General features: G+C 35.6%; 1 protein-coding gene across 2 annotated transcripts in view; it reads left to right on the top strand.

The window, feature by feature from the left end:
- The window catches only part of LOC136847431 (substance-K receptor-like), a 442207-nt gene that overhangs the window by 252359 nt on the left and 163763 nt on the right, over positions 1–26085 (top strand). For both annotated transcript variants that reach the window (XR_010855747.1, XM_067119122.1), the window contains one exon: positions 12088–12212. Coding sequence is in view for 1 of the 2 variants with exons in the window: in XM_067119122.1 (XP_066975223.1) it covers positions 12088–12212 (125 nt within the window). In the remaining variant the exon portion in view is untranslated. The remainder of the gene's footprint in view (positions 1–12087; positions 12213–26085) is intronic.

The following is a 26085-nucleotide window of genomic DNA, read 5'->3' as shown; positions in this document are numbered from 1 at the left end:
TAAAAAAGCACAAACCAAAAGTCAAAGTAATACATTTTTAAAACAACCGGTTTTCAAAGTTATGAATGATTTTTAAAATCTTACGTTCAAAATTACGACTGACTTATAAAATATTAATCAATGTCCAAAGATATATGTATATACACACAAACACACATACATGCATATATATATATATATATATATATATATATATATATATATATATATATATATATATATATATATATATATTAGCTGACCAAAACGGCGCTGCCCGGGAAAACTATGAATGACAACCGATAAACTGTCTCTATCTCTCTCTCTCCAACACTCCCTGACACCCCCTCTTCTCTCTCTCTCTCTCTCTCTCTCTCTCTCTCTCTCTCTCTCTCTCTCTCTCTTCCTCTCCATCTATCTATCTCTCTCTCTCTCTCTCAACACACCCGTTCACTATCATAGAATTCAAGAGCCTTAGGCCGGGTATTCACGATCAGGTTTACCTGTTAGTTCTTTAATAAGAAATATTTAGACTATACTCTTTTACGCCTTTTTATTTTGCTATTATTAAGCGTATTGTTCTTCCAGTCTCTCATCATATTAAAAGAAAAAGTAGAAAAACGCTTTCCTATACAGCTAATTTCAACTCGTGACACATATGCTTTATACTAGTTTTAGGGACGTTTTCAACATAAAATGATAAATTACAACTCATTATCTTTACAATGTCATCAAATTCATTAACGTAGCATTAAGTATAAGGGGGCCGTTCAAAAATTAGGTAACGCCTTTTGGGGGGCTTATGGTGAAGTGTTATAAGTGTAACAGTGGGGGGGAGGGGGTGCAGCCAAAATTTACATAACATTTTCAGATTTTTTCCTTTGTTTCTTTTGAAAAGCTGTAAATGTAGAGGGACAAAAGAGCGATAGTAAAGGTTCTGCAATAGACTTTTACTATATTTTAGTAATATTAAGAATACGGTATTTAATTTTTTTGGCATAATTATGTCTGTAAAATATCACAAACTCAACCCTTGTTGGTACTTCAACATTTTCCACTACATATATTACATGACAGAGAATAATATCACAAATTCATCCCTTTTCTGAGCTCCGATATTCTCTATTTTATGCATAAATATAACTTAGAAAAATATCACAAATTAAATTAATCCTCTTCTAAACATGGCATAAGAGATAAACATGGCATAAGAGAATATTTCCATTCCAGATTTATCTGTGATTCTTTAATATCATAACATAAAAGAATTAAGACAAACCTAAAGGTAATAATTTCCAGGTATTGGGCTATACTTTAATATATTATTGCATTAAAAAAAAGGAAACATACCGGTTGAGGGGCGGGAGGAGGGGTACTAGCTGATGTTACATAATTTTCTAGGGGGGTCTGGACATGTTATGAGGCGTGACAAGGGGGGGAAGGGGGTCAAAAATTACCCCAAAAAAGTGTTACATAAGCTTTAAACAGTCCCTAAAGTTACACAAATCGACAGAAAAAAATTACCGCTATGCATATCCGTATGACATCTAAAACCCGGACAACTCGCATCTTTGGTGATGACGTAACAAAATCATTCCCTCCGTGGAGGAATGTCAGGCAAACGGTTATTTACTGCTCTGAATAAATACACGTTGATGAAAGATAGAAATGAAAAATATATCGTACTACTATATATCCATACACCATCATTTTATTTTCCTAAATGACGGTAATAATTTTCCTTACTGTATAGGTTTCAAAATGAACGGTAGCCCAGACTTGGTATCCTTGGTTTGTTGTAGTCGCCATGCGTCACTATGTGTAAGTAACAGAGTTAAATTTATACATAAGATTTTAGTCAGTGTTCAATCTTGTTAGGTATCGAATATAAACACGATTTGCAAAAGAAGGGTGGATTATAGAGAGAGAGAGAGAGAGAGAGAGAGAGAGAGAGAGAGAGAGAGAGAGAGAGACTCATTGCAGACAATGCACCCAGTCGACCTCTTCCACCTGGTTTTAGTTGGCAAAACGACCGACTTTATAACTAAATACGCCATGTAACGTCACGAAGCAGTCGCTATAACAAATTCCGAGGGTGAAAACGAAGAAATAACGAACGTATTAATGAGGAAATTCGCATTTGAACGGATAAAAAAAAGCATCATCGTACATCTTTCACGTCGCGTTGGGCAGCAGACGTTTAGCAACTTCTTGTTGGATTTCTAAGGGAGGAAATCCAATTGTGTTTATCGTAATTTCCAACTTTACTGATTTCGAACAACTATGTCCCTAACAGGCGTGTTCTTTTGTGTTTTGTCTTTCTGGTAACTCTTCTAGAAAACGAAGGTGCAATGGTATCATAAATTATGATAAAAATTCACGTAAATTAAATGGTTTCTGCAAGTGAAATAAAGTTTTACTGATATTTTGCTTTTTTTTTTTTTTTTGTTACGTACCCAACCTGGCAACGTTTTTATGAAGAAAAATTGCGAATAATTTACTTTCAAAGCATTTTGTTATGACAAATCTATTATAACATACTGTATATTAAATTTAACACTGTGACAATACATTTATAGAATAAGATGATTTATATTTAAAAATAATAACGGTTAGGTTTACACTGGTAGTGATATATGGCAACGATTCCTTTCAGTAGCGGTGGGAGGGAAGCTGGAACTTCTTTTTATGCTAGGTTTTTAATGTTGATTTTATCGAGGTAATAAACAATTTTATATTAATAATTACCATAAATAATTATCAAAATTCACGTAAATTCTCATAAAAAATTGATGTTATAGGGGATCTGAGTTTATCGTTTAGGTTAATCATATGTCTGACAGTGCCTGGAAGAAAAGGTGGAGCATCAGGTGAAAAATGAGAATTAATTCATAAAGCATCGAAGGAAAAGCTGACGGAACTGGTAAAAACGAAAATTTCATTTTTTTTGTGTTTGTTGTCTGTCACGGGGGTAGGGTTTCGATTTTGAGGTATAAACCTTCCTGGGGTCACACTGGGGCTGCGTGCCAAATTTTGTCCGCTTCTGTCAAGCCGTTCGGATTTCTATAGAGTCCAAACATACAAACATTCACTTATACACACGCATACACACACACACACACACACACACACACACATATATATATATATATATATATATATATTATAAAATGATATAATAAATCAGTAATAAAATAAATTATATAATAAAATATATTCATAGTTTCTGTCTAATTAAAAATGAAAATATTGCAAATAATGAAAATTTAACAAGGTGGCAGCACTAAACTGTAATTGTAAACAATGCAGTACTGAGCATTGTTAAAAGGTGTTGTTCCGCATGTTGGATGTTATGATTTGTTTTTGTTTTTGTTTTTATAGAGTACATTTAGTTTTATGCTTTGCAAGGAAAGTTGTTGTAGTTAAGGTTTCCGTTTGTTTAGCTGCATTTACAGTTTTAATCGTAAAAATAAATACGCTGAAAATATTATAGAGCATGGTTTCAAGGGTTCTAGTTTAGATGGGTGTATTTTTTTTTTTAAAAAGATTTATATGTCCATTTTGATGTACTTTTGTTGGACCATATCCAAGAGCTTGTAATCTTAATTGTATTGTGTTGTGGTCAATAAACTTCTATCTATCTAGCTATTTATCTATGTTAGTTTTAGACCAATTTCAAAAACACTCCGCCACTCTAAGAGTAAAAGATATCAACAATTCCGATTCTATACATAACCTCCAGAGTTTTACACACAATACGCACCAAAAGCAGAATCCAATAAAATGGCCGAGTTATTTTGAGGAATATACTGTCTCAATAATTGAGTTGAATAGTAAAACGGATTCAGGGTTATAAAAAATGACTCCTGGGGTCGGAAGAGTAGAAAATTATCAGGTATACTTCATGCAAAAATAGAAGAAAGTAGCCACATGTTTATGCAATTGCATCAAAAGGTTCACTTATGCCCATTCATCTGTTCCTAGAACCGGTCTTTTCGAAAAACCCTTCTTTATACGTGCACTCGCCAGCGTTTCATGTATAGTATCACTTTATGACGTAATACTTGGTTTGTTTGAACTTAAATACGGTTTGTTATCTATTAAAAGACTTTGATTGACGTCACTTTCCTGGCGTGGGTCAAATAAGTCGTCAGTTCGAAGACGAGATAGAATTGCTTCAATGGGTTTGATCCGCTTTCATTCCTTGTTAACAGATCGAAATGTACAAAATAAATTAAAGGAAAAAGATTATCATCTCTTTTGTAATATCGCTCAGGTGTTCAACAATTTCTGATTCCTTTTAGAAAAAAAATGCAGTACAGAAGAGGATAAGTTGTAAAGCATCACATTATTGTCCAAAAGTTCAAGAACACAGCTTGTGAACTTCCTGAACTGGGAGAAATGAAAAGTGTGTTTTTTTAGCAGAAGAAAATATAGTAAATGCGTAAATTATTACAAGCAAAATTCCACAAGGACTGAAATTCAGAGTGCGACACCTACGGAACGCTCCAGTTATCAATAAGGAAAATCTAGCGGGGATCTCAGTTATGATCAAAATCCTATGGAAAACTTGGAAGCACTGAAGCCGAATCTATGGAACGCCTCAATTAAAACAAAAAAAAAAATTGCGCAGTTCAAAGTTTCAACATTGCAAAATTACATTTTGTTTCACAGAACTCATACCGCGCAGATATCAAAGCTATAGCACTGGCAATTCCTGGAAACCTCTGAGCTTGTACATTTCACCGGAAATATTGCCCAAAAAATCCTCTCACTTTTCAATCGATTGCCTATCGAGAGCCAATCATCTTTTTCCATCACCTCAAAAAACTTTCACAAAATAAATTGGGGAGGGGGGGGAAAATTTGCTCACAGATTTCCAGCGTCCTGAATTAATTAATGGACCGTCAAATCAAGGCTTCATGAGCACTTGACTTTACCCTCTTTCTCTCTCTCTCTCTCTCTCTCTCTCTCTCTCTCTCTCTCTCTCTCTCTCTCTCTCTCTCTCTCCCCATATCAGTATGTGTGAAGTTTTACGAGTTCACCGACATCCAAGAGACTCAGAGAGAAAACGTCCATCGCCAAATATAAACTTTCACGTTTCACCAGCCAAGGAAACAAGCAAATATGTGGAAGCTCGGTTCCATCGACGTGTAAACTTGACAAAACGAACCTTTGCGGACGTCAACAAATGCGTGGCAGGTCAGTGGACTCCGCAGCTGGATTGGTCTTTGATGTGCATTTTTGGGACTGCTCGCGAAAGCTGCATTGCCGTCCGGTAAATATGACTTCGTCGGGTTATTAGAGAGCACCTGCCAGGTGATTGCAATTACAACTTTGAAGGATTCAGCCGTCCAGGGTAAAGTGCTTTGGTGATATTTTTTATCTTTTTTATTTACCTATGTTATGGCGACAGGATATTTCACGGATCATGTTTTGTCCAACTATGTTATATATCAACGTCTTGTTTCCGATGTGTACCACGTGCAGTTCTTATGATAAGAGAATAAAAAAATATATTTTCACTTACAGAAGCTCTCGAAATAGAAACCCGACCAGTTCTCGGAATAAGCCAGAGACAGGATTGAGACGAGAATTCGAAATACATACATAACTCTCTCTCTCTCTCTCTCTCTCTCTCTCTCTCTCTCTCTCTCTCTCTCTCTCTCTATATATATATATATATATATATATATATATATATATATATATAATATTATATATATATATATATATATGTATATATATATATATATATATATATATATATATATATATATATATATATATATATGTATATATATATATATATATATATATATTATATTAATATTATATATATAAATATATATATATATAATATATATATGTATATATTATATTAATATTATAGGCTATATATATAAAATTTATATATTTCATATATATATATATATTCATATATATATATAAAATAATATATATATATATATATATATATATATTAAAAGAATATTTAAAAATTAAAATATTTAAACATCCTCAAAACAAGGCAATGCAGACTCCATTAGGCACATATTTAATGTACCGAATTTTAAAGCTGACATATGTCATTTTCAAGGCTAAAAATTTAAATATTTGCACTACAGATGAATTTTTAAAAATATTTTAAAAATTAAAATATTTAAAATTCAAAATTAAAAAAATGGCAATGCAGCTTTTAGCCTTAGGCACATATTTAATGTACCTAATTTTAAAGCTGCATATAAATTTGTATTTAAATATTTTAAATTTTTTAAAATTCTTTATATATATATATATTCTATCTGTATATATATATATTTTCTTATTTATACCTTGATATATGACATATATCATAAATATATATATAAATTTGTAAGAATGATATGTTTATCCTATTCATGAGGATACATATATATACAATATATATATATATATATATATATATATATATATATATATATATATATATATATATATATATATATATATATATATATATATCCACCTTTCTCCTTGTCTTTATAGAGAGAAAAGTGGTCTGAGATGGATGAGAAGGCTTAGACTGGGTTACGGTGTAAACTCCACAGGCACAGAATATGCAAATGATCCTGTTTTAAGCAACAAAACGCCACAAGCTTATCTAATAGAATGCATCATACTGTATATCTAGAGCGATGGGGCTTAACATAAATCAGAGGAAAACAGAAGTAATGAGAACAGAGTTACACAAAGGGATGACATAACAACACATGGAGAAAGGATTAATGAGGCTGGATTTTGCAAAAGTTTAGGAACAATAATACCCTCTGCTGGTTCTCTTGAGTTGGAATTTACTGAACGACGCTGAAGTAAATCAAACAATGGGCCGCTTGAATGAGGTCTGGAAAATCAAATAGACTGCAATTGCACTGTAAGTCAAACAGACTGAAATTGATTGCGTACAAAAGTAAGATTAAACGTTATTCTAATATGATCTGCATTGCTGTCAGGACATTAATCACGATATGACAGTGAAGCCATATCTAAAAGATTTTGTCGATTTGAGAATAAACCAGTTCCTCGCTGGGTGAGCGGGTTCATTGGCAACTACAGGTGGGTTGGTCATGAGTTACTGAAAAAGCCAAATGGGTGAGATAACGAACAAGGAGATTTGGATTCTGGTGATAGAAATTCATTTCTCCCTGTAATGTGGTTCGCACCAGAAGAGGTGGAGGTCCCAGACCTGCTTGGTAAGAACTGGTTCTTAGACTGTAAAAATAAAGGAGATGCTTCGGGGTTTTTGGAAGATGTTAATCAGCTCAGATGGTAAGTGAAACTAAGATATACTTAACTTTTTTTTTTAGAATAAACCTATGTTGGTGGGGAGGAATATTAGGGTCATATGTGTGGACAGGCGTGTGTGTGTGTATATATATATATAAAATATATAGGTAAGATAACGAATAAGGGAGATGGGGTATATGTTGAATCTGTCATACATATACCCTGGGGTATCTATGATAGTGTCAGCTATATCCGGCAAGTTCACCATTGAAGAGGTGGATCCCAGACCTGCTTGGATGAGATACTGTGAGACTGGAGATTCAGGAGATGCCAATGGAGATTTAGAGAAGATAATTTCTGGTGAAAGATATAATTTCTGGTTATAAAAAGGCCCTGGTTCGTTCACAATAAGCTGTTGGTAGGTGAAAGTGTGTGTATATGTATGTATGTGTATATGTGTGTATATATGTATATACATACATATACATATATGTATATCTATGTATATATATGTAAATATGTGCATAGTTCCTCATTGGACGGGTTGGTATCGTTCTCGGCTAATACTGTGTTGGGCCCGCGTTCGATTCTCCGACCAGCCAATGAAGAATTAGAGAAATTTATTTCTGGTGATAGAAATTAATTTCTCGTTATAATGTGGTTCGGATTCCACAATAAGCTGTAGAACCCGTAGCTAGGTAACCAATTGGTCCTTAGCCACGTAAAATAAATCTAATCCTTCGGGCCAGCCATAGGAGAGCCGTTAATCAGCTCAGTGGTCTGGTTAAACTAAGGTATACTTAACTCATATATGTGCATATATATATATATATATATAAATATATATATATATATATATATATATATATATATATATATATATAAATATATATATATATATAAAGTGTGTCTGCGCGTGCATGCGTGTGAAAGTATCAACAGCAGACCAGTGGATTCGCGTCCGCAAGGTCTACGGTTTGGTTCCGGCCTGTGAATTGGTACCAACGTTACCTGGGGCAAAGAATAGGTTTACCAGCCTTACCCATAATGACTTGATGAGAACTGTGAGGTGTTACACTCCTCCCGGCACCCACTGTAACAGAGAAAGACAAAACTCTGCACAATCTCAGCTTCAGGTCTATAAACCTATTACTACTGCAAGTCTTAAAATAAATAGGGAGTAATAATCAACACAATAACAACAATGATGGGAACAAAGAAAGTGGAGCCATCCCAAAATGATCCTAAAAGGTGAGGTTGCCAACAGCGTACAAATGCGCTCTCTTTTTCACTCCTGCATCGCCAAGCAGAGTAGTCTTTCCCCACTACATTTTCTTGATTGCTATGGCTTCGGAAGCCTCTCTTTCAAGAGGCGGGTAGCCCGCCTCTAAGCGTTACTTAGCAATTACATAGTACCTTTTTTCTTTTTTCTTCAGGTTTGGTATAAAATAAGTACCGAGTTACCCGAACCAAGGAAATTGCGCTGTAACAAAAAAAAATAAAATATCTCAATCTAGCCCAAATGGGAAACTCACTCATACTGGACACATATGATAACACTTAGTTTATAACCGTCAAATGTGGCATCAAACTTCAGCTTACAATAAAGAGTTGTTTCAACAAAGAGTCACTCTTCAATACAGTAAAAAATCATTACACCAATGAAAAGACTGATTCACAACCAGCAAACATAGCATACCAGTTTACAGTGAATAACCGCTAGAATACAAGACGAGGATTGGCCTAAGGCCGTTAAAGCAGCCATTAAGGACCATTTGTCAAGAGGCGTGAGTAATGGCTGGCTCGTGGACTCGCAGTCCATTTCCCATCCTCCTCTGCAATCATCCATCTGCAACTCGGCTGCCACCAGCAGTGAGTCATGAGTACGTCAAGTATGTCATGAGGTGAATATGCTATCTTGCAACTGCAGCGGCAATGCTTGCTATTACACCCGTCTTTCATTAGTTTTTTTCGCATTTTCCGGTAGTTCGAAAAAGCAGTCTTTAGTAAGAAAACAGACACGCTGATGGAAAAAATTTTATAACTGAACATTTGCTGATATATCATTATGGTCCTATCTGTGAGTTATCTATCGAAAGATATACATCCATACAAAGAAAAGAAAGGTATTTTATGATATATCAAGGAAATAAAAAAAATCGAAATTGGAACCGACAAGAACAAAAACAAAACAGAAATAAATATTTTACCATAAACGGAAGTGAAATTGCACACTTTCTAATCTGAGCAATGCAACGCTGAAAGTCATAACAAAGGAAAAATTAATACATACGAAAATCCTAATGTTATTTTTTTTATTCTGCTATAAGTGATCGTATATGTCCCTTAATAACTTTTTATGAAAAAACACGATTCTCCGTGGTTTATATGGAGAAGATAATTTCCTAGATAACTGGTTAAAATCCCCCACCCCTCTCTCTCTCTCTCTCTCTCTCTCTCTCTCTCTCTCTCTCTCTCTCACTCACACACACACAAGAACCAAGACCCAAAATTTATCTTCCCCTCCCATTTCTTTCCCGTATTTATACTGGCAATAGCAAAGCCACTCAGTCTAGCCAGAAGAAAAACCGCAGCCATGCCCTACGTATTTTATAATAACAGAAATAACTCTTATTCCCCTCAAAATCTACATGTTCCGCCCGCCTTCCTTGAATTATTTAATACCATTTTAAAGCTTATGTATAAAATTACTAATCATTCAAAATATTTCGGATAACCTGTCCTGGATTCCATAGTCTTCCTTTGTTTAAGAGACGGACTATCGCTTCCTTTGAAGTCTTAATTCTCCACACAGTCTTTTTTATAACCGCCCCCCCGCTTTTTTTCTTCTTTAAAAGGACATTACGCTATCCTTCTCGACGAATTTTGCAGGAAAATAAGCAACATGTTTCCAGAAAATAAAAGGGAAATTGAACTTGCGTTTTGCATCATTAGAGCGAATAATTGCCCTGCTTTATTAAGAAGCTTTTTAACCGTCCTAATTTCCAGCCACCTGCGAACTCAAGAAACAGCAATCATGCAAAACTCGTGTGTACTTCAACCGTAAATGCTTTGATATTTTCCATTCCCCTTTCAGTTAATGATTTTACTTTTAATCTGTGCAACTAAAATACTACAACTTTCGAAGGTGAAATACCGACGATGAAGATTATTTTTTTCCACCTATAACTCATTGATGAACGCTTAGGCCTACCGTCCAGATAACCTAGGAAAGGAATCTTATGACGTCCAGGGAGCTCAATATTGTCGAAGTCCTAAAATTCCATCTTGAGATGTTCCATATTTTCGATATAAGTTCACGATACTCGGAAACGCTGAAATCTTCATTCCAATCTTAAGATATGGCTTTTATTATTTATGAAAAGCGTGGAGTTATATAAGTGTTAAGTTTGGAATAAGTCGCAAGGAAGGAGTATTGCCAGATGTGGAAGCGTAAATACTTGTTCGGGAGCAGATGGGGGATTAGGAATTAGGCTTGCAACTTCACACCGATCAAATCGGATAAACTTAGAAGACGAAAGATGAAAGCTACAGTGAGGACATGACAGTACATTAAAACGGAGATAAGAAGTATATGGTGCTATGGATGGTGGAAGAAGAGAGTAACTGAATCACTCTGTACAGGATAGTGGAAGGATGAGAGAAGAAATGAGTCACAGGATAAGCATACAAAAGATGTGGATAAGAAAAAGAGTGTTCACAAGCCAATGTTGGAATGCATGAGTGGGCTGTTGAACAAACTTTCATTTATTATAAAAAAAAAAGTGTGGATATTGGATACAAATGATTAAAAAATTTTAAGCTTGAGATGAATTGCTTATAAAGTATATGTAGAGCAAGAAGGATTAAAATTGGTAAAAATTGTGTAGCTTGGTAGAAATAGTGGCTACAAGGTTAGCGAGAGTGAAGGGGACAGAACTATGCTTTGGGATGGTTTGGTCAAGTTTAGGAAATGGAAGACAGTAAAGTGCTATAAGAAATATATGGTCATATGTAGAAAATGGACGACAGTACAGTGCTGTAAGAAATGCATAATGTGTAAGCGTTAGGTGGAGGGCAAGGAAGAACTAGAAAGTGCTGGATGCATACCTGGAATGAAAGAGGTATTGGAAAGGGAGAGCCTTAATACATCCAGAAACATTTGGAATGAATGAATAATGGAGTGGTTCGTCGAACAGTTAATACCGCAGCTTTCCACACGGGGTGTTCAATCTTAATTCATCACTCAAAGTGTGAAGTTGGCAGCGACTGCTGTCTTTCTTTCTCGTCTGGATATACCCTTTTATTAGGAAAGCAACTTATGGTTGTAAATATTACACATACACACATATATATACAGTATATATATACATATATATAATGTATATATATATATATATATATATATATACATATATATATATATAATGTATATATTTATATATATATATGCATATATACATATATATATACATATATATATACATACATATATATATATACATATATATATATATATATATATATATATATATATATATATATAACATACATACTGTATACTATGTGCATGTACGTGTGTGTGAAGAATGCAAATATGACAAGGTCTCCAGCACAAGTGACAAAAACTAATTCCGATTAGCCAACAATGGCAAATTTACAATTTTAAGAATAAATTTCCAATAGAATAGTCCACAATGTGAAATCACAATAAGTACAAGCACCACCATCATAATTGAAATAACTGCAAAAACTCATTTGTCCCTCTATCTGTCTGTCTGCCTTTATATCTGAAATAAAAAATAACAGTAATAACAATTTTCCCTCTCTCACTCTCGACAGAGTTCAGGAATATGTCGAAGATCGACAACAGCTCCTGCCATCATCAGTTCCTTGATTTGTCCGACTTCGAATATCCATATCGGATGGAAACCTGGAACCCTGTAACATGGAGAGAAATATTGAAGGTAAGCCCTAATACATGACTGTGCGCGAGCGCGTATGTGTGTGTGTGCGTGCGCGCGTGCGTGCGTAAGAATTTCCCTGTAATCAACTAGTGATTATATATGCCATGAGCCTGTAAATAGCATTTTAATTGGCGTACAAAAATCATAAACATACAATCCTGTACACAGCAAATTCATTACCCTGTGTGTGAACATAAGTATATGGTAATTCTAAGTATTAGCTCCGCGCCTGTTTTGACCTTGGAAACTGGTTTTTCTACACTTTTAGGGCTTCTGATACTGGCGGTGGGGTTTTACCTCGGAAACTGGTCTTTTCTACACTTTTAAGGCTTCTGATACTGGCGGTGGGGTTTTACCTCGGAAACTGGTCTTTTCTACACTTTTAAGGCTTCAAATACTGGAATGGGGTTTACCTGGTCTTTCTACACTTTTAAGGCTTTGATACTGGCGGTGGGGTTTTACCTACGGAAACTGGTCTTTTCACACTTTTAAGGCTTGATACTGGCCGGGGGTTTTACGGGAAACTGGTCTTTTCTACACTTTAAGGCTTCTGATACTGGCGGTGGGTTTACCTCGTGCTGGTCTTTCTTGTACACTTTTAAGGCTTCTGATACTGGCGGTGGGGTTTTACCTGGAAACTGGTCTTTTTCACTTTTGGACTGATACTGGCGGTTAATTGGAAACTGGTCTTTTCTACAATTTTAGGGCTTCCGATACTGGCGGTGGGGTTTGTTTGATGTCGGCCGAATGGAATGGCCCTTCGCCGTAATCAGTAGGCCCGGGGGCGAACCAAATGAACCGTTCCAAACAACGTATATACCCGTGCAATGTCTTGAAGATCGCGTCGGAAACCCCTTGCTGGGTGGACTTCTTAATTACAGGTTAATTACCGTCCGACAAAAATTGAAGGTAAACAGAATTAAACCAAAAAGCTATAGAAAAGTCAAGTTACTTATAAGACTGGAGTCCGTATCTTTTCTGAAATTTAAAAGAAAAAAAAAAAAAAATTAGCCTTGTATACATAAACTAAGATATAAATCATCAAATTACCACATAAATAAGTCCCGGTCCGCACTGAATTTTCTCTTTTTTTCTCCCTGATTTCTAACCAAGTAATGCTGTCACACAGCTTGGCTGTGGGCTTTGTTTTATCGCCCTTTCTTACTTGCGCTAGCCTCCAGCCGTATTCCAAGTATAATGAATCTAACGTTGAAATAAAAATTAACATGAAACAGATTTGTGTGTGTGTGCTCAAAACTTTCCTTAAAAAATTTTTTTTCGTGGTAGGTGAGAAAATAACCAAACAATGAGTGAATGAATGACTGGCTCCATCAATCATTGAGCCCTTGGTGTACAAGCAAATTGGTTGCCGAAGCGGGATCGTATGGTTGTTGTTGTCTCTTCCATACCAATAAACCACAAAAATGCGACCAATGGCCAGCACGCCAAGATAAATATCTGAGGAGGAACGTAGTTTCCATTGGCTATCCGGTCTCTTTCAGGAAAAACCACCTTATTTAAACATCAAGATGGTTCAAGACAAGGGGTTGGGAAAAAAAAAGTATATCTTAGTTTAACCAGACCACTGAGCTGATTAACAGCTCTCCTAAGGCTGGCCCGAAGGATTAGATTTATTTTACGTGGCTAAGAACCAACTGGTTACCTAACAACGGGACCTACAGCTTATTGTGGAATCCGAACCACATTATGACGAGAAATGAATTTCTATCACCAGAAATAAATTCCTCTAATTCTTCATAGGCCGGTCGGAGTGTCGAACGCTGGGCCAACAGCGTGCTAAGGGGTTGGGAAACTATACTTCCTAATCGGGAAAACTTAACAAACTAAACAGATAAATACTCCGCTTAAAAAATATAAAAGGTATTATAATGAATAATTATTTCCTTACGATGAGAGTGAGGAACAAGGAGAAAACAGAAAAGAAAATAAAACAGAAGAAAAGAAAAGAAAAAAGAAAAGAAAAGAAAAGAGAAGAAAAGAACACCAACGAGAAAAATAAAACAAATTTACAGATACGGCAACGGGGGACAATACAAAAATCATTCTTCTGCGATTTCAGTTAGACACCCATTAATGGATTTGTTCATGTAGAGATGCAAGTTCATATATAAAAACCATTAGGCTTACATGCAAAGGAAACAAAATATATTTTTAATATAAATTCCGACAGTTATAACTGGATTTTTTTAGGTAATTAAGAAAGTTTATATTGTGTAAATAATAAAGTATACGTAATTCTTCTAATGCGAATGCATAACAAATAAAATAAAAATACAAAAATACACTACATATATATATATATATATATATATATATATATATATATATATATATATATATATATATATAACATATATATACATGTATATATAAATATATATACATATGTACACATAAATAAATATATATAAACACTCGCTCTGATGTCTGCAACTGGAAGTCAAATTAGATATTTTTCATGTCAAAATAAGCTACCTAGGAAATAGGATTATATGCAACGTAAGAATATTAACTGCGCCCATTTCTGATACCTGTGGCCCGATGGTTGACGAAAAAATATTTCCCCAGTGCCGCACAAATGAATTTATTATCACGAGACGGAGAGGGACACGCAAAGGAGATCTGAGAAATGGTGTAAGATGTAGTGGGAACACTAAATATGAAAGAGCAGAAATGACAAAAGAATACGGAATAAAACTGAAGTGGAAGAGGCAAACAGAGAAGAATACAGGACAAAATATTGTATAGCGGAATGAGAAAAAAGGTCAAGACATGATGTCTAGAAAAGAAGAACGATTGTTGAAAGCCATGCAAAAAACAACAGGTCCTTATTTCTATGTAGATTCGGAGCAAGTTACATTAATTCAGGATTTAGCCAAATAGTTGGCCCCTTCTGTTGACTGACCCCTCGGGATGGAGAGGCGGAACAAACAAACACCAATAACAATGAGAGAGTCTTCTCAATTCTCTTAACCTAACAAACTCTACTTGTCAAGTTTTCTCTTACCTCAGAGCAAGTGGCACTTTCCCAACTCTTGAATTCTTTCAATTACGTTTTGTTTTCTTATCTTGCTAAGTTAATACATGCTTGCGATTAAATAGTGCTGGATGAATTTTCATTTTCCTTTTAGTGCAAAGATCTGAATTACGTTTACGAGGATAGTGGGAAAATATATAAAAAAAAAGCGAGAGCAAAACATAAAACCAAATATCAGTAACCTAATGGTTTCGTCAAGGAATACTATATTTATTTCTTCCAGTTTGACAGGAGTATGTACAAATCCAATGATAATGTATATATATATATATATATATATATATATATATATATATATATATATATATATATATATATATATATATATATATATATATATATATATACACACACACACACACACACACACACATGGAAAGAGAGACTTTAAATAAATCAAGAAATATCTGTTGCATACAACTTGTAAAGACGCAAGCTTTGCAAAATACAAGGATGAAATAACTTGCTCGCAACAAAAGTTGCGCTGAATAGCACAAGCATACCAGAAGAAGCTACACCCACAACATTACGGCGAACTCGAAGGGAAGTTAAGAAAAAGTTCCGTCAAAGTCAACCAAGTGGGTATAATTCTATACAAAACGATAAAGAAGATCTCATGAAAATGCTTGAATAAAATATTTTATCAAGAACAGAGGCAACGGTGTAAAGTTTTCAAACAGGAGGAAAGAATCGTTGACTTTGAGAAGCCTCAAGGAAGACGATGGTTGGTTTATTACTGCACGCTTAATGCAGGTAATAAGAGGCCTGGTGGAGGCCTGGATTTGGCCTAACAAACTGAGAAGCGATGAGAGGGGTTCCAATAACTTTTCTGTGTGGGTCGTAGACCTAGATATTGAAGAATATTAGGAAAGGGTGACTTTGGAATGTTAGGCATGTAAATGTACACGGTTAGTATAAACATGGCTATAATAATCACAGAAATAGGATATTACCCAATGTTTTTCTCTTATCTAGACAAAGTATTTTTTAGGTCTTAAAGGCTTATGGGCAGAGGTAATGAGTTTTAGTGGTAAAGTAATAAGTCCCCATTCACCTTCCAATCATTAGTTAATGATATCATTAACAACTACGATAATAAACGAAGCTTTTTTTTTTACTTTGCGCACAGAAAAAGTTTATTCTCACAAAGTTCTAAACATAACTTTATCGTTCCCGCTATAATAGTAGAAGGCAGGTACTTGCCGTAAAAGCATGGCAATCTCGGTGAAATGGCAACCATCTATTATGCACATTTTTAACTTTAAAATCTTCTAGCCAATTAATTTACTGGAAACTCATTACAGAGAAATGGCCGTCATCCGTTTCACTTCCAATTTTACCAGCATTACTCTGTCCTTCCGGCTTAGGTGGATTAGCAGTAAGTGACCTGGTCTCAGATGAGATCCGGCTTACTGGCAAATGAGGTACTGGAGCGTGATATTGATGGAGAAAGGTGGGAAATCAAATAAAGCTACAAAAAAGAAACCCTTGGGTGAATCACATTTATTTCTAAAATTAGTGGAACTTAAATACAGAAACATTCGGTAGTAATAAACAGCAATGGTAAAAAAAAATAATTCTAGTATTTGTACACTGATAAAGAATCCTCCATCTTGAACTTCCCGAAAATGACCGTTCATCTTCTCTCAACTTTCTTGTCAAACAACCTTCTGAAATTCAATACTATCGAAATATGACTACTAGTCAACCTTTAGGCACCTGATCAAACTGATTTCATGTCAGTCACTATGCGGTTTTCTAGACGAGGGTAGTATAAAATCGGCAATTTTCCTAAAAAATTTAGAGCAACTGTAAGCATTCCCAGAGTATGTTGTGGACTACGCAGTTCCCATCTCTTGCAAGTTTAGAAATCGGCAGGTCTTTTGCAACAAAGAAATGTGCCCCATCTTGCATTATCTCAAGAATTCAGGCTCATGCATGAAGCACACTACAAGATGTACGACATATGGAGGTAGGCCTAATGAAAATAACTATAGATCATCACACTCAAATATTTTCGTGCATAGGCCAGTCAGAAGTGCAGGTCAGTGCCCTCACTAGTGCAAACATCATGAAGGACAAGAAGGGAAACGCAGACCTGTGCCCAGAAGAAGTGACACACATGCCTCTAAAAAGTTAGGATGACACCTATATGAATTAATGATTATAGATTCCCTGGGCAGGGTACTTGCGAACTTTCATCTTCCTTTTATAACTTTTTTTGTGAAAAGGCTTTCCCTTGTAGATAAAGTCCACGCTAAACATAAGATCAAGATGCATGATGATACTTCGACCATTCTACAAGAAAAACAAAAAAGAAACTAAAATAAAATAAAATAAAATCATCCGGATTCCTAACTTCCCGAACAACTTAACTTTACATGTGATTAAATTCACTAGTGATTCGCGATTCAGAAAAAAAAAAAAAATTATTAATAAAAAGCAAGCAAACACTTCGGGAATACCCAGCCCTCATAGAAAGATAAATGTGTTCCATATTACCCTTGACACAAACAGAGCATGACAAACAGAGTATGCTTTTCACCAACGCACAATACATCGACATTCTGACTTCCGTGACAATTTAAACTCCTTTTCGCCTGAAAAATAAAATTTAACAAAAACTTTCCGACACGCATTTTCTTCAAACATTACAGGTTTCCGAACCGATCTTGTGTCAGCTGCCGGTACGTTTTCTAACTTATTTGTATTATACGATACCGACCCATTTTCGAAAGTATCTTACTTAGTATTCGGCATCGGTCCCATCTCGAGCTTCCCTTTGTTCAAGTTCATTTCCATTTCTGATTTACGGAGTCGCTTAGGTGGCACATAATGCCATTCACGACGGAAGCTCGTTCCGTGGAACGGCCACCTGCAGGCCCATTTGTAAGGTATAACCGTTTCCGTTTTCGAATGGTCGTTCTCCCATTTTTACGTGAGATTAAGCAATAGCAGCTGCTAGACCTGATGCGGAAGGGCACTATTAACAGCCTCGCAGTGACTACAAAAGAGTTTTAAAATTTCACGAGTCGTATTCATGGCCTGAATACTCACTCGCAAGAGCGCTGCCATTTAACACTAAACAAGAGAATATGTCTCTGAGGGCTTGATACCCACAAAGGGAAATTGAAACGGCAGTCGTTCTGAAACTCTTTCATTGTTGTTATTCCCTTTTAAAGATTAAGGAATGGGAGAGAATTCAAGTCAAGTGTCAGGCTAGTTGTGATGAAAACACTAAACGCGATCATTATTCTCTGTTTAATAACTCCGTCCCTTCAAAGCAAAGGAGAAAAGCTACCAAAGGCCAACAGTCAAGAGTAATTCTATACTGGTTTTATGCTTAGGAAGAATATTCGGTCAAAGGATTGTTTCAAAATCGACAACAGTATCTAAATAACTTAAATGCAACGAATGACGTGCTCCCGGCAAGGAAGTAATTCACACGAAGAAAGGACAAATATTAGTGAAGAACGATTCATCATGGATCGTATAATTTTGCCTTCGAGCATCAACATGGGACCTCCAAAGTCCAAAGTCGGCAAAACTGCTAATGGCAAGGTTGTTGACCTTTCGCAGTAAGGCTACCTGAGCGTGTTTGCGGCAGGGCGTTGGGCTGCCCATCTCATCCCAAAATACTTGTTGAAAACAGGAACGATAATAGTTACTGGAGACCTCTCTCCCTCCCGAGTGTCCTCTCGCCAGGTATAAACGCGTGTAAAAGAAACATACAATTATAGAACATATTGCTGATAAGTAGCAATATTTGATTTTAAAGACCACAAGCAAACAACATATCCTCGAATTACTTGGTTCGGTGTCTCGTTCTTTCCCACTGCTGCTAACTGTGCTATTCTCAAGCTGTTACCTTATCCCAGTTTCCTATAACCAATATTTTTCCAGCATGCGGGTCTATCACTGCCTTCGTGAATGAACCAAACTATTGTCCTACTCTCTCTCTCTCTCTCTCTCTCTCTCTCTCTCTTTAAGTCTCTCTCTCTCTCTTTCTCTCCTCTCTTTTCTTCACATTAAGTCAAACACTGGCTTCTCTCTTTCTCTCCTCTCTCTTCCTCTTCACATCAAGTCATTGGGTCTCTCTCTCTCTCTTTGTCTTCCTATTCATCTCTCTCTCTCTCTCTCTCTCTCTCTCTCTCTCTCTCTCTCTCTCTCTGTTCCCATCAGACATTGGATTCTCTCTCTTCCCCCTCTTTGTCTTCCTGTTCATATCAGTCACTAGCGCTCTCTCTCTCTCTCTCTCTCTCTCTCTCTCTCTCTCTCTCTCTCTCTCTCTCTCTCTCTCTCTCTCTGTTCCCGTCAGACATTCGCTTCTCTCTCTTCCCCCTCTTTGTCTTCCTGTTCATATCAGTCACTGGCTCTCTCTCTCTCTCTCTCTCTCTCTCTCTCTCTCTCTCTCTCTCTCTCGTTCCCACCAGACTATTCCCTGCCCTGGGAAAAATCTCGAAACCTCATGGAGAGGCCCTTTGACGATTCCAAAAAGTAGAACAAAGTCTCAGGAATGAAGGTTGAAGCTCTTGTTGCTTCGTGCTGGTTAATAAAACTTCGTTTGGAATTTTACAGAGCAAGTGAAGACTAGTGGAATTTCAAGGTGACGGCGCGGCATGTGACGTGTTGAGCAATTGTTTAAGTATAAGGTATTAAGTTGTTGGATGATAAAAAAAAAAGTTTGGCAAACATGGTAAAATAATAAATGAAACTTGATTATAAGTTTAAAAAATTAGCTGCGAGAAAATACGCTTAACATGTTGCGTAAAAAATACGTGTGCAAGCGTTGAAGCAAAGATTATAAAGATGAAGGACAGAGAATAAGAGGGCGTCCAGTTGCCTAATCAGAATGCTAATACAATAAAAATTCTTAAAAGTCACTTTGTTTACTGTTATTAAACACCGACCTCCTTTGAAAGAACAAATGTGTATCATTCTTCAGGTTCTTCAAAAGAGCATAAAAAAATTCTCTCTTTCTTTATTTGAACATCCTCCCGATTCAAATTAGGATTTTCCATCACCGAGATTGAAAGACACGCACAAACGTGACAGGTGCTTCAGCCTCGATAAAGGAAGGCCTGTCTCTTCTGGCACTACTAAGTGGAGTGCCATTTGTACCTTACGAAAATTTCCGTCCTTAAAAGACCGGCAAGGGTGCGTTAAGCCTAGACAAATGAAGCACGCTTTCCATCTTTTTTGTTTTTTGTTTTTTTTTTTAAGCTCAAAATTCAACTGAAAAATGACAAAAATAACACGACTATTGCATAATGCATAAACTACATACGTTCAAACGCAAATATTCGCATAAACACACATATATAAATATACATACATACATACATACATATATATATACACGTATATATATATATATATATATATATATATATATATATATATATATATATATATATTTATATACAGAGAGAGAGAGAGGGAGAGAGAGACCCATGCTATTAAGTGAACCGATTCTAAAAAACTGGTTTATTGGTTGGAACGTAATATAATCCAATTTCTTCAAAGAAAGGTTTGATAAGCAGAGGAACATTAGCCTAGGGACGTAGATAATAACCTGATTAGTTTATTTTAAAAAGAAATGTGTACAACGTGCTGATTTTATGAAGCGTTGTTAATCGAGTCAAAATGATAACAAATATAACGATATGCCTGTCAATTTTCCATCAAGAAATAACACAGGTGTGGAACTCACATACTGGACGATGACTTGGATGGACCTCATAAATACAAGTCAGCTCTGTTCGGGACACTGATTTTCCCCATCTCCCTTTTGACTCAGTTTTTCGATATATGTGTAAATATATATACATTATATATATTATATATATATATATATATATATATATATATATATATATAAATATATATATATATATATATATATATATATATATATATATATATATATATGTATATAAATGGATGTATGTGTGTGTATGTTGCAGCATAACTCTGAAACGCATTGATCAATTGCAACCAAACTTGATATACATATGACTTACTAATACGAATAGTATATTGTGGGGGTAAGACATCACTAGCACCAAAGGGGGTGGGGGTGGGAAGGGCCACCCTGAAACAGGGCTGGTTCTGCCCACAGACTTAGTAACTAAATAAACTCTATTTGTTTATCATACTTCATTCCGGCATACATACACATGACTTACTATCTGGAAAAGAATACTGTGGGGATAAGGCATCAGTGGCACCAAAGAGGGTGGGGGTGGGAAGGGGGTGACATGTAAAAATAACCGAAAACGACAGGTACTAGTGTCTAATCCACAGTTTTCGAAGTCATTGAGATGAACAGTAACACCCCTGATGCCATTCAAGTCCAAGTTCAGCCCCGATAAGAATGCCGGGTGAGAAGAGGTGAAATATAAAATGTCAAAAATGCTGGCAATGTAATTGTATCAACTATCTTAACAGGAAAGAGAGAGAGAGAGTTTATCTGTTTTCATTCAGAGTTTTCCTGGCAGTGCCAGGGTATATATATATATATATATATATATATATATATATATATATATATATATATATATATATATATATATATATATACATGTATATATATATATATGGTAGAAAAATAAACTACTATGAGCTAAGTGGTTCTCTATTATTACCATAAAAAGTCTCTTGCCGTTCTCAATGCTTCGTCTGATACAATTTCACGATACTTTAGTTGCTTGCCTCTATTTTAAATAACCGTATTTCATCAATCATCTAGACATAAAAGGCTACATGCACATAATGCTCTTCAAAACATGATGCAAATATTGATTCGGTTACGTTATTGTTGCAGCGATAATATATGTGCAAATATGAGGAAAAATTGGTAGGTTTTATGCATTCCCTAAACTAAAATCAATTATCCTTTGTGCTGAAAAGTTGAAAAGGAAATGCTTGAATAATTTACAGCTCCATAGTAAATTTTTTAGATGGTATTTTATTCATTTTTATCTACCGCAGAAAAGTATGGAAACTGTCTTTTTCCATATTAAATACATATGTCGATACCAGTTTTAATATATATACAGTACACACACACACATGCACACACACATATATATATATATATATATATATATATATATACATACATTATACATTATATATATAATAATGTGTGTATGTATGTATGTATGTATGTATGTATATACTTATATGTACATGTACATATATTTTCTGTTTGTGTTTTCGTATACTGCAAACCAGAAACACTCAATCAAAATCACGATAACAAATACACAGAAAGTACGAACATGAAACTTTAATCAAATCACATTACGACATTATAAAAAAAAAAAAAAAAAAGTGTAAAATATGTTCGAAATCAGCCGATAGTTCCTCCGGAAAGGCCGACAAAGCGGTCCATAGCATTATCGCTTGAAGATAATGACGTTATTCAAACTTCAAAACGAGATAAAAAGATTACGAGAATGAACTCCTTTCGTAAGAGCGTCCTTCGGCCATTGAAAGAGCTCACTGAATGTAGTCTGATCTCTGGCTGGGAGCGAACCACTTCTTCCAGGCAAGAAATACTGTATGCCTTTGCAATAATTTCATGAAACAAATACGATGTATTACATTTGCTCAAAAAATCTCATTATTATCAATAGCTGACGTAATTATCTCAATATGATGAGGATCAAAAGCAATTTTGTCGAGAATTATAAAGCCAAAAATCTTGACTTCAGACTAGCGCCTTAATTATGTCAACGGTGATTTTGATGACGTAAATTATGTGAATTCTGAATGTTTTACCATTTTGGTAAAAGAGTTGGCGAGAAATCTCAACGACGTAACCCAACCTAACGTTAATAGCAGAATATAACGAGTAAAAAATGCGTCGAAATTTCTTCGTCGCAATCGAGTTTTCTGTACAGCGTATAATCAAGACCACCGAAAATAGATCTATCTTTCGGTGGTCTCGGGTATGATGCTGTATGAGCAGCGACCCATGAAACTTTAACCAACGCCCGGTGGTGGCCTATCTATATCGTTGCCAGAAGCACGATTAAGGCTAACTTTAACCTTAAATAAAATAAAAACTATTGAGGAGGCTAGAGGGCTGCAATTTGGTATATGAGATGATTGGAGGGTGGAAGATCAACATACCAATTTGCAGCCCTCTAGCCTCAGTAGCTTTTAAGATCTGAGGGTGGACAGAAAAATGCAGACAGAAAAAGGTGAGGACGGACAGACATAGCTGTCACAATAGTTTTCTTTTCAGAAAACTAACAATACTGATACACAGTAGTATTAAATGCCTAAAGGACTATTGCAGACAGCCACACCCGTTATATCGCTAACCTTAGTCACTTGTTCCCAGTGTCGTAAAGCTAAGTCAATAATGCACATCTGACTACTTTTAAATTCGTACATACCACCACTCTCGTATTACCATAAGAGTAAGTGAAAACGTTTCGTATTATTTTTAAACTCAACTCAGATCGAGAAATCATATTCTGGAATTTACAAGATTGTCTGACCACCAAAAGTGGCTCGATTGAAATATTACGAATCGTGCCGAGAGATTTGACATTTCGTAAAATCCTTAATTTTCCCTCTCTCTCTCTCTCTCTCTCTCTCTCTCTCTCTCTCTCTCTCTCTCTCTCAAAAAGAATACAACCCTTTGTCAGACAGAGTAAAATATACTTTGTAGTGGTGTCATTTGGTTCAATGGAATTCGTGATTATTAAGGGTGATAAAACTCGCACTGACCTAATAACCCATTGATCCTCTGAATAGAATTTCACTTGAAGAGAGGGCGCTTAGCTTTCATGAAATTTTAAAAATGAAACATATGAGTACTACAGAGGATGAAATTATGAGGAAACGGAATAAAAAAATAAAAATATTGTGATCTGAATAGCCTAGATCGTCAAACTTTATATTAAAAATGCAAAATTGTCCAGCTTTACGTTCGGTGATTGATGACATTATTCCTGTACCCGTGACTAGTTTAAGAACGTTAAAATCACTGCCTGATATGTGTGCTAAACTACAACAGTAAAGGTGCTTTTTTTTTTTGGAAAAGGTGGTTTGTTAATACTGTCTCTGAGGAAAGGTCGGAGTCAATTTGCTGGTGGAATTATAAAAGAAACTACGAAATGTGGTATTGGCGATTTAAGGTTCCCAAAGTTTGAGTAGTTTTTCCCTAGAGAGAGAGAGAGAGAGAGAGAGAGAGAGAGAGAGAGAGAGAGAGAGAGAGAAATGTCTCCAAGAATGAGAACCTCACAACGTAAAACCTTCCGTATTAACTACCATCCCTACATACATAGCACCGATACAAATATTACGAAAATATAACAATGACGGGTGGCCGTAAGTCAACCACTGCTAACGCCTGCGTACTTACAAATCCAAATAATATTCAGATGTCATGTTATTCGAAAAACTATTTTTAAATTAGCTTGCTTTTTATTATCCCCTTCAAAAAGAGATCTAAAGTTACAACATGGAGGTGACGTATTAATAAAATGAATATAAATTTCTGTTGACGATTACATAAAGCTGGAGACTCGTCAAAATGACCATTCTCTCTCTCTCTTTCTCTCTCTCTCTCTCATGGAGGCTCTTATAACAAGCTAATACCTCCACAATATGGTAAATTCTACAAAATGTTAGTGTAGAAGCGTTACTTCAAGAGGGATTAAAGAAACTGGGATGGTTGACGAAATTACCCTAAAATTCGTTTTTTATTCGACTTGCATTTTTGCACGGAATTATTTGTCGTCTGCATGTAAAAATAACCCATATTAGCTGCATCTGCAACCAAGACGAAAAAAACTTAAGCAAAAAATACGTTAAAAAAACCATGAGGTTAAGAACAGCTTATTACAAGGTTGACGGAAGTGTATTTGATGATACTTACGAAATTGAGTTTGCATAAACTCAATCCTTCAGGACATTGTTAGGGTTCTGAGGCTATGTAGGTCGTCCCTTTCAGTGAGAAATTAGGTGATGCGGCCATCGGGTTCAGGCTACCAATTACTGACATTTAGATGCTCTACAAACGGTAATGAGAGAGAGAGAGAGAGAGAGAGAGAGAGAGAGAGAGAGAGAGAGAGAGAGAGGAGGTAAGGTCGGGGCTGGGCGGTATTGAATGAACAAGTTTGTAAGCGCAAGAACCTGCAAGTACCGGATATTTTTCCGGTGATTGCCTTTGGAAGGACAATCTAATGGCCTGATGTTTGAAAGAAAAAGAATAGAAATGGACGAGAACTAACTACATAGGAAGCGACAGATCCACCATGCAGAAGAAATAAAGCTAAGTGATTCAAAGAAACCCGAAGGGATTGATACGAGACTGCTAACCGCTACAGAACAAATTTGACATTTAACCTCAAACGTGATAGGTTTTTTCGCAAACAGTTCTACCTCCAGCTTAGCTGATTAGATCAAATAAGACAGAGAGAATATTGGGAGACGACTAAGAAGACTGTTAAAAGTGCCTGGAAAATGAAGGACAGTGGAAGGTCATCAAACTGGGGTAGACCCACTTGCACTCTTTAGGTTTCACGACATTATATGATGATCTGAAACTCAGACTATTATCACTTGATGGTGTGAATATTACTCTACTTTTAAGAGTTGATTCTCATCTTCATATATTTTTATATTTAATTTATTTTAACAACACCTATGCACTTCCTTATTCTAAGAGGAAAGGTTAGATCTCACTATAAGCTCAAAACACGTTTCCTTTCACTTTTAGTGACTTTCTACGTATTTACAAATCGAAGCAAGGTATACTTCTGCTCAAGCAGTAGGGAACAGAGTTAATCG

Source organism: Macrobrachium rosenbergii, chromosome 16 (assembly GCF_040412425.1).
Source record: "Macrobrachium rosenbergii isolate ZJJX-2024 chromosome 16, ASM4041242v1, whole genome shotgun sequence".
NCBI classification, from domain to species: Eukaryota; Metazoa; Arthropoda; class Malacostraca; order Decapoda; family Palaemonidae; genus Macrobrachium; species Macrobrachium rosenbergii.
This window is presented reverse-complemented; position numbering and strand designations above follow the sequence as displayed.